This window comes from Octopus bimaculoides, chromosome 24 (assembly GCF_001194135.2).
Source record: "Octopus bimaculoides isolate UCB-OBI-ISO-001 chromosome 24, ASM119413v2, whole genome shotgun sequence".
Classification (NCBI taxonomy): domain Eukaryota; kingdom Metazoa; phylum Mollusca; class Cephalopoda; order Octopoda; family Octopodidae; genus Octopus; species Octopus bimaculoides.
The window spans coordinates 13,850,613-13,860,839 of record NC_069004.1 but is presented as its reverse complement, the minus strand read 5'-3'; the positions used below and the strand labels follow the sequence as shown (position 1 = coordinate 13,860,839).

The 10,227-nt window shown below is 37.5% G+C and overlaps 1 protein-coding gene across 5 annotated transcripts in view; it reads left to right on the top strand.

Annotated features, from left to right (window-relative positions):
* Window positions 1–10,227, top strand: part of LOC106876481 (syntaxin-binding protein 5) — a 433,849-nt gene that overhangs the window by 403,635 nt on the left and 19,987 nt on the right. For all 5 annotated transcript variants that reach the window (XM_052976466.1, XM_052976465.1, XM_052976467.1 and 2 more), the window contains 3 exons: window positions 1,343–1,462; window positions 3,891–4,010; window positions 4,374–4,511. In XM_052976466.1, coding sequence (XP_052832426.1) covers window positions 1,343–1,462; window positions 3,891–4,010; window positions 4,374–4,511 — 378 coding nt within the window. The remainder of the gene's footprint in view (window positions 1–1,342; window positions 1,463–3,890; window positions 4,011–4,373; window positions 4,512–10,227) is intronic.

The window sequence follows — 10,227 nt, the reverse complement described above, 5'->3', positions numbered from 1 at the left end:
CATAGCCCACGAAACAGATAACACATTATGTGGGTGAAGACCTTCTTTAGCCTGGGGTGCTGTTGTTTCTCCTTTCCCTACCCACTGTCTTCAGTGCTTGACATTTTTATAGAGAACCCATTTCTCATCACCAATCACCATTTAGTCCAAAAAAAGGTTCATTCATGAGACATGACAGCAAAGAAGAGCACACTTTCACTCTCTGCACACGATTAGACTCGGAAAGTTTGTGAGGAACCCATTGACCCAATTTGCTGACTTGTCCGATGGCACACAGGTGTCTGGTTGACTGACCAGATCCAAGCTTCTCTGCTAGTTCCTCAACAGTTACAATGAGATTTTGTTCCACCAGGATTTGCAGGATGTCCTTGAGGAGCTCTACAGATCTTCCAGGATGAGGCACGTCTTCTAGACCTTAGTTTCCAGCTTGGAATTTCTGGAACCATCGTTGACACTGGCTTATGCTTATTGTCCAATCCCCATATACTGCATTAATATTCCTCTCACATTCCATTGCAGCGTTGCCTTTATTGAACTCATAAAGCAAAACATACCGAGTATGCTCCTTTGTCACTTCCATTATAGCTTTGAAAAATAACTGTTAAAATTGAACTGCACTCTTCAAAACTTGCACTAGTAATAAGTACAAAGTAAAATTATTACCTGCTTTTATAGTAAGTTGATGTAGGTAGTTTATCCCGTTCCCCTCTGAGTTTTAGTTCATGCAATTGAAAAACTGCATTATTCATGAGATGACCCAATACTTAGTGTATTAATTTATGTACTCTATAGGAAGACACCTGATCTTGTCCTTCTGTCATACTTTAGCCTTTCAGCACCTGGTCTAACTTCCTCTTACTCATACCCTCACACGCAGTTATGAGGTTTTTCTCATTCTCTCATTCTTTTCTGTCTTGTGACTTGCTTGGTGACCTCACTAGTGCTGGTGCCATATAAAAAGCATAAGGTGGTGGGCATTAGAAAAGGCACCTAGCCATAGAAGATATACCAAAGCTTATACTGGAGCTCAGCACAGCTCTGTCGTTTGCCTGATCCTGTCAAACTATCCAAACCTTACTGGCATGGAAAATGAGGCATAAGATGAGGATGAGGGATTACCATGGCAAATGAAAGCTATTAGTGGATATACGTAATACAACATATAGCTCAGATAGAAGTTGAAAAATTAGCTCTCAGTGTATTCAGTGCAAGAGAGAACCGGTAGTGATTTATCTCTGATATACAGACTTGTGACAAGACTGACACTTAAGCTATTTGGATTTGAAATCTTTATGCATCAAATAACTCCAAATTAATCTCTAAACTGTATTACATGTTACAGATAAAAATGATGGATCCTCATTCTCTCGGTCGAGAAGCTCCAGTATGTCCAGTCTCGAAAATGTTTCCAAAGAAGCAATCCAGTGTCTCAAATTTTCTGATTCATATACAAGAAAAACAGGTTGGTGCTTTTATATATGTTACTGCTGCTGTTGCTGTTGTTGTTGTTACTTAAGTTTTGTAAGTAAATATTAATGGCTTGACTGAGATAGATGTGACTATTTTATATAGCCTGTTCCAGCTAAAGATGACTGATGGTGGGAAAATATCTAGATGTGTGTTTGCCAGCTCTTGGTCTCCACTTGTTGATTTACACCAGTGTTGTTTCTGGTCATGCTGGAGCAGTGATATATGTAAATTGTCAGAAGTATTATTAATGAGAGAAATAGGTGTAAATATATACCAAATGAAATATGTTGGGCATGTGTTAACACACATTATTACAGACAGAAAGAAAGAGAAAAAAGCATGTGTGTAAATATATATACATGCATTTATATACATATATATATCCAGAAAAAGAACAAGCAAATACAGTGAGTATATTAATATTTATTCTATACTATAGCTCCATTTCAGCTGATTTTACAATGAGTTTTGCACATAGGTGCAGGAGTGGCTGTATGGTAAGTAGCTTGCTTACCAACCACATGGTTCCAGGGTCAGTCCCGTTACGTGGCACCTTGGGCTAGTGACTTCTACTATAGCCTCAGGCCGACCAAAGCCTTGTGAGTGGATTTGGTAGATGGAAATTGAAAGAAGCACGTCGTATATCTGTATATATATATATATATATATATATATATATATATATGTATGTGTGTGTATATGTTTGTGTGTCTGTGTTTGTCCCCCCCAACTTCGCTTGACAACTGATGCTGGTATGCTTACGTCCCCGTAACTTAACGGTTCAGCAAAAGAGACCGATAAAATAAGTACTAGGCTTACAAAGAATGAGTCCTAGGGTCGATTTGCTCGACTAAAGGCAGTGCTCCAGCATGGCTGCAGTCAAGTGACTGAAACAAGTAAAAGAGTAAAAGAGAGTATGAGTTAGGGAAGAACCTAAGGCAATAGTCATCAGAGGATCTAATATGAAAAGTACCACAATGGCTCTCTACTGCTGCAGATCAGGAAGTGTCTCATCTGGTTTGTGAGTGTTGTGAATAAAAACAAAATGAAAACACTCATGGGAGACTTCTGAGGCAGAGTTCATTAAAAGTTATGTCGCTTGCACAAAAGTCAGAGTGCCCCCACAGTGTGAAGAGGTAACTGCTTGCAAAGATGGGGGCTGCAGCTTGTGTGCAGTGTAGGATCGATGTGTCTGTGTGCAGGAGATGGGGATGTGGGAGGAGGAAATGGTGAGGAATTCAAGTCTTAAAATCAAATGTGAATATGTATGTATGTATTTGTAAAGTTAGGTGTGATAAACATTATGATGACCTCTCAAACAGTGGTGGTGACAAGTACTGATGGTGGAAGCCCTAATGTTTATCAAGGTGCAGTCTGCAGATATTCAGAAGGACTGGTCTTAACACTTCAGACCCATATGCTGCAGCAGAAGCGTTAAAACCAGTTCTTCTGATGGTGTAAAGCAATCATGGAAGTGCCACATAAAAGCGTCAGCACCCATGTGGAATCATGTAAAAGTACCTGTGCAATGCCATGTAAAAGCACTCATGCAACACCACATAAAGCATCTGTGCAGTGCCACATAAAAGTGCTCATGTCACACCACATAAAAACACCCAGGTCACTTTGTAAAATGGTTAGTGTTAGGAAGGGCATCCAGCTGTAGAAACCATGCCAAATTGAACTGAAGTCTGGTGCAGCACCCCAGCTTGTCAGCTTGGACAATGGATGTTAAATGATGTTGATGATATTTTCTTTCATGTGGGCATGAACAGAAAACTTCCCAGGCACTTATTCCTCACATTCTGAAGGCACTCAAGCTTTTTAAGCCCAGGACATAACTCTTGATGAATTCCCCTTTGAATTTCTCCCACAAGTGTTTTCATTTCATTTTTATTCACTGCACTCACAAACAAAATGCTGACCTCGAGTAGCAGAGAGCTATCACCATACTTTGTTAAGACAGCTGAACGGACCCATAATACAGGACGATGATTCTGTGTGTGGAGATCTAAAATCAACAGTAACAGTCACATATCTAACTGTACACAGAATATTTACTATCCACGTGTGTGTAGTGCTAGTGGCATGAAAAAAGCACCAAGTACACACTGTAAAGTAGTTGGCATTAGGAAGAGCATCCAGCTGAAGAAATCATACCAAAGCTGATATGGAGCATAATGCAGCCCTGTGGCTCATCAGATTGTCAAACTATCCGAGTCATGCCAGCATGGAAACCAGATGTTAAACAATGATGATGATGTGTGTGTGTGTGTGTGTATGTATACATGCATACAAATATATGTATTTATATGTGTGTGTGTGTGTATGTATGTACATTACTCATACTCCCAATGCCTTATAACAAACTGTAAAATAACTCTTGTATAAGCAGTTTTTTCTTTGTTTCCAATTGCCAGATAGTTACACCTGTCCTTGTTTATGGGTCGGCACCAGTTTAGGATCCGTCTTAGTCATTGTACTTAATCTTCCTTCGCAAGAACAAAGAAATTTCCAGCCTGTCATTGTATCTCCAAGTGGTGAGTTTTCTTTTATTAACTATTTCAAGCCTCTGTTTTTAAAACTTCCTTGACCGTTTTCTGTGTATAACAAAATAACAAGGCATAGCAAAAAATATGACTAGATATAATAAAAAAAAAAAAATGTGACAAGATTTAGTTTTAAAAAATATACATATATATCCACACACACACACATATATACATATATATACAGAGATATATAGACATATACACACACACACATATATATACATATATATACAGAGATATATAGACATATACACATACACACACATATATATATAATATACACATACATATACATATCTACATTGAAAGACCACAAACTTCAGTAAAAGAGTATTTCTGGGTTTTTTGCAGGAACCATATTCAGGCTAAAAGGTGCCATTCTTACCATGTCATTCTTGGATTGCAATGGTGTTTTAGTTCCCGATGCCTCAGTTCAATGGGAAGATAAGTCAAAGTTGAAAATAGATCCAAGAGATGCGCAAGCACAAAGTAAGTATAACTTGGTACCAATATCTCATAAATATTTGTGAGAATTTCTGCAATTTTCAAACTATACCCAAGAAGACCCAACCACCACAACAGAATTGAGATCCTAAAACCAAAGTGCCACATAAAAAGCATTGGTGTGGGTGCTGGTACTATGTAAAAAGCACTGGTGTAGGTGCCACATAAAAAGCACTGGTGGTGGTGCCACATAAAATGCACTGGTGGTGGTTCCACATAAAAAGCACTGGTGGGGGTGCCACATAAAAAGCACTGGTAATGGTGCCACATAAAAAGCACTGGTGGTGGTGCCACATAAAAAGCACTGGTAATGGTGCCACATAAAAAGCAGTGGTGATGGTCCCACATAAAAAGCATTGATGATGGTGCCACATAAAAAGCACTGGTGATAGTGCCACATAAAAAGCATTGATTATGGTGCCACATAAAAAGCATTGATGATGGTGCCACATAAAAAGCACTGGTGATGGTGCCACATAAAAAGCACTGGTGGTGGTGCTAAGTAAAACGCACCCAGTACACTGTGTAAAGTGGCTGACATTAGGAAGGGCAACCACCCATAGAAACCAAGCCAAAACAGACTATGGAACCTGGTGCAACCCCTGGCCTTGCCAGTTCTTGTCAAGCTGTCCAATCCATGCCAGCATGTTAAATGCTTAAATGTTCATGATGATGATGATGATTCAAACCAAATTTTCAAAATATAATCTATGCTATGTAATCATTATCGTTTTACTTTCATGACCCAAATTGTTTCTACTCAGTTGAATTGCCATCCCTGTAATTCCTCAGAATTCTTCAACCTTCTCAGTCTTACAGCTAAAGCTTACCTCAACAAACTTTCTGTGTCTAATGGCACTTGGGTCGTACTTGTAGTTTACTAGGAAAGATGCTCAGCCGAATTCCTCATTGATGTAGTTGGAGTTGGAAAACCCCAAATTAAAATCTGGTGAAACTAGAAACAACCAGCTAATCCAAAATAAATATAGGTCATCATTGCAGAGTTAGACCATTTACAAATGTCTGCATGTAGGTAGATAAGTGAAGGCGCATGGCTCAGTGGTTAGAGCGTCGAGCTTACGATCGTGAGGTTGTGAGTTTGAATCCCCGACTGGGCTGCATGTTGTGTTCTTGAGCAAGACACTTCATTTCACGTTGCTCCAGTTCACTCAGCTGTAGAAATGAGTTGCAACGTATCAATCTTTCCCTTTCCCTTGGATAACACTGGTGACGTGGAGAGGGGAGATCGGTATGCATGGGCGACTGCTGGTCTTCCATAAAAAACAACTTGCCCGGACTTGTGCCTGGGAGGGTAACTTTCTAGGTGCAATCCCATGGTCAGTCATGACCGAAGTGGGCCTCAGCATATAGATAGCAGTGTTTTAGATATTGCTTTGAATTTTGTTGATGTCGTAAGAATTTGTGAACTTTGAAAGAATGTGAAATAATTCCTTTTTGTAACAGTGGATCTTGAAGCACGCATAAGGCTATAAATACTGGTTTCAAATTTTGGCATGAGACCAGCAATTTTAGGGGAGTGGTAAGTCAATCCCAGCATTCAACTGGTACTTATTTTATCAACCCCAATGTTCAACTAGTACTCATTTTATTGCCCCCCCCCAACATTCAACTGGTACTTACTTTGTCAACCCCAGCATTCAACTGGTAATTACTTTACTGACCCCAGCATTCAAGTGGTACTTACTTTATCAACCCCAAAAGGATGAAAGGCAAAGTCAACTGTGGCAGAATGTGAACTCAAAATGTAAAGATAGACGAAATGCCTCTAAGCATTTTGCCTGGCATGCTAACAATTCTGCCAACTTACCATTCATTAAGCTATAGAAAAATGATAGTATCTAAAGCCAAAAGTAGCCCTCGGTTTTTTTCTATCCAAAAGGGTTTTTTTCAGCTCAGTATTTACATGCTATTATTTTTAGCGTTGTATATGTTTTGTTGCTTTAAATAGCTTTTACGAGCAATTTTTTTACTACAAAGTTCAATGCACCCAAACACTTCCAGTGTAGTTCACGTCACGACATAAAGACATAAATTGCTTACAGCTTGTGAGGTATTGCAAATTTTAGATGATGATGATGATCAACAGGTAACTTAAAATCAGTTGAAGAAGTAAGAGTTTAAATGAAAGAATATAACGATGTCTCAAATGAAATTGTGGTTCCCAGTCGGCTGATGCTTGTAGTGATGCAACATTGAAGTTAGATTCACAGGTTGCCAATTCCAGATAATAATCTCAGATTTTAAGTGTTTCTTATTTCTTTATTGCCCACAAGGGGCTAAACATAGAGGGGAGAAACAAGGGATCAAGTCGATTACATCGTCCCCAGTGCGTAACTGGTACTTAATTTATCGACCCCGAAAGGATGAAAAACAAAGTCAACCTTGGCGGAATTTGAACTCAGAACGTAGCGACATACAAAATACCGCTAAGCATTTCGCCTGGCAAGCTAACGTTTCTGCCAGCTCGCCACCTTAAGATTTTAAGTGTTTCTATTTAGTAGTTTTCAATCAGTTTGATTTTATTTGAGATGTGCATTTTTATGCATTCTGAATGTGAAACTGTTACAGGTATTAGTTATCTCCCCATACTCAGGGCTGAATGCTGATAGGGTTGAAACAGAGACCAATCCCCTCCTGCCATTCCTTCCCATGACCCAGGGAGTAAGTTTTTGTGCAGTCATTCAATCTGATTGCATTCACAGCCATACTACTCTCAACTAATTCCTTAGTAGTTTCATAAGTGTTATTTAGTTTAATTCTAAACTTTAGATAATATATTCTTCTCCCTCACATAATGAGAAAGCAGTGACTACAATCTGAAATAACCATGAAAGTACTTTACTGAGCCAGCTACTATCCCTGTGACTATGGTTGCATAACAAGAACAACTTGTATTGCCACAGTTACATATATTGTCAATACGTGTGCGATCAATCAGTGAACTAATTTATAGCATATCAGCCGCTTTAATGAAGGATTGAGGGATCAAATCATACCAAGGGCAATGACTGTTAACTCTATCTCTCTCTCTCTCTCTCTCTCTCTCTCTCTCTCTCTCTCTCTCTCTCTCTCTCTCTCTCTCTCTCTCTCTCTCTCTCTCTCTCTATCTATCTATCTATCTATCTATCTAATGTAACCTCGTGGGCATCGGTACCATTTTCCTCTTTCTCCGTTTTTCCATTCTCCAAACTTTCCATCTTTCTGACGAAAGGCTACTCCCGAAACATCATACACTCTCTCTTTCCTTTCCCGAGCGTCCAATAACACTATCCGTATCACGTCCTCACTTTGTTGCTTTTTTGTTATTGTTTTTTTGAACCTATATATATATATATATATATATACACACACACACACATACATATACATACACACACACACATATAGATATATGTGTGTGTGTGTGTATATATATATATATATATATATATACATACATACACACACACGTACATACAGCCATACACATACAGGTGGGTGTACATGTGAATGATAAAAGCAGTTGACATTTATTGTAGAAGCCCCACATTACTTGCAGTTTTGTAGACATAAAAGCATGTCTAGCTTATCAGATGTTCAGAGACAGGGTGAAGAGGAATGAATCTAGCTAAGAAGCAAGATTGATGGTGGGGGAGAAAGAGAAAGAAACCACAATAAATAGATTTCTGTTGCAGTAGAAAGTATACATGCATATATGTGTGTGTGTGTGTGTGTGTGTGTGTGTGTGTATATATATATATATATATATATATATATATATATAAAAATACAGTGTACATTTAAACACATAAGAGGTACCCATCATAGGATTCTTTGCATGCTAGAAGGAGCAGCCAAACTCCAAACCACTATCCCTAATAGTGGTTTGTATTTTGGCTGCTCTTTCTAGCATGCAAGGAATCCTATGACAGGTACCTCTTATGTGTTTAAATGTACACGTCACCACCAATGTTGTCCAAGAATCGATATTTTGTTGTGAATTAGGGTTAAAAGAAGGGTGAATAAAGAACTTTGTGGTTAAATATTTTTTTCAGGCTCTGCAACGCAAGTGAAAATCTTAAAAATCACTATTTTTGGTCAAATTTTGGATTTCATGGATTATAAGTCAAAATGAATACATATTTCTACATAGAAGAATGCAAAACAGTAAATATAGTATCCTTAAGAGGTTGCATACCAAGTTTCAATACAATTGACTAATAGCTTGAGGTTCTGCATTGACTATAAAGAGAACAGGAGTGTGAACTTCTCTCCAGTGCCGCTGCAATGGTAGTGTGTGGACGTACGTTGTACATGTGTGAAGTTTTCTGCTTTGTACCTTGACTTTAGGCCTTTGTATTAAAATTAACGATTGTGTTAAATTTAGTGTTGTTTACCTTTAGTGATGACTCATAAGCCAATAACACGTCATTATACTGAATGCCCAATATTTGGTACTCCATGTGATCTTAGCAAGCAAGTTTTGCCAACTTACAAGGACGTACTAAAATGTGTTTTATTTAAACGAGAAAAAGAAAGAATGTAGTTAAGAAAGATCCTTCAGTTAAACAAATTGTCAAAATTGTAGCAGAAAAGATAATTCTTCTTTGGCAAAAGGCATCCATCCCTTATGTTACGATTAAGTCAGTTAAACTGAAAATTTTAAATTTTAAAGTACCGAGCATTACTAAGATCTTTGAAAAATAGAAAAAACCATGCCATCATTTCAAACAAAGTATAATGTGTTTAAAAACAATACAACAAAGGATTCATTTGACATTCCCTGCTGCAAGTACAACTCCTTTAAAAACTAGAATTATTTCAAATAAATTGGAAGTGTTAATTATTTTTATCACCAAAATGTGTCAAGAATCAAAAATTGGTTTACACATAATTTTATTTTAATGTGTGCGTGATCTAGACCTAGGCACATATCCATCCAATTGCAACTAGTGAGGGCTATCTTGATAGATGGGGGTGCTGAATAGAACTCTAAAAACTGTACTGTTTATAAAATTTGATTACATCTTTCAAGAAAATTCACAACACGAAATAATACAATCAGGTTACATTTATTTAATACAACTGCTATTTACAGCAATGCAATGCAAAAACTTTAAGAAAATCATCTTTGTCTATACTTGATTTGTATTTACTAAGGGAAGCAAGTATCACAAGGTTTGATTTTCACTGGTGCTTTATATTTCATTGAAAGGGTGTCGTAATTCGAGTTATTTTAATGTGTGTAATCTAGACCATGTTTGTTCCCCAACCACTGCTCAGTTCTGCAAAAGAGATGAATAGAATAAGTACCAGGCATAAAAACAAAATAAGTACTGGGGTCAATTAGTTCGACTAAAACCCTTCAAGGCAATGCTCCAACATGGCTACAGTCAAATGAGTGAAACAAATGAAAGAATAAAAGAATAAACCATTTATTAAACAAAATATAAGCTAATAAATTTTAAGATATGACTTTTCATGCTCTATCATTTTCTGAATCAAGTTACATGTCTTGGAACCAATTTCTGATGTAAGTTGAGGTACGCTTGTGTGTGTGTGTACATTACACACCCACTCTTTTCCATCTTAAACTGAGCATCAATCTAATGCATTCACTGTGTACATCCCTTTGACTTTTGCTGTTTTGTTTTTATTTTTGATTTGCATATATATATATATATATATATATATATATATA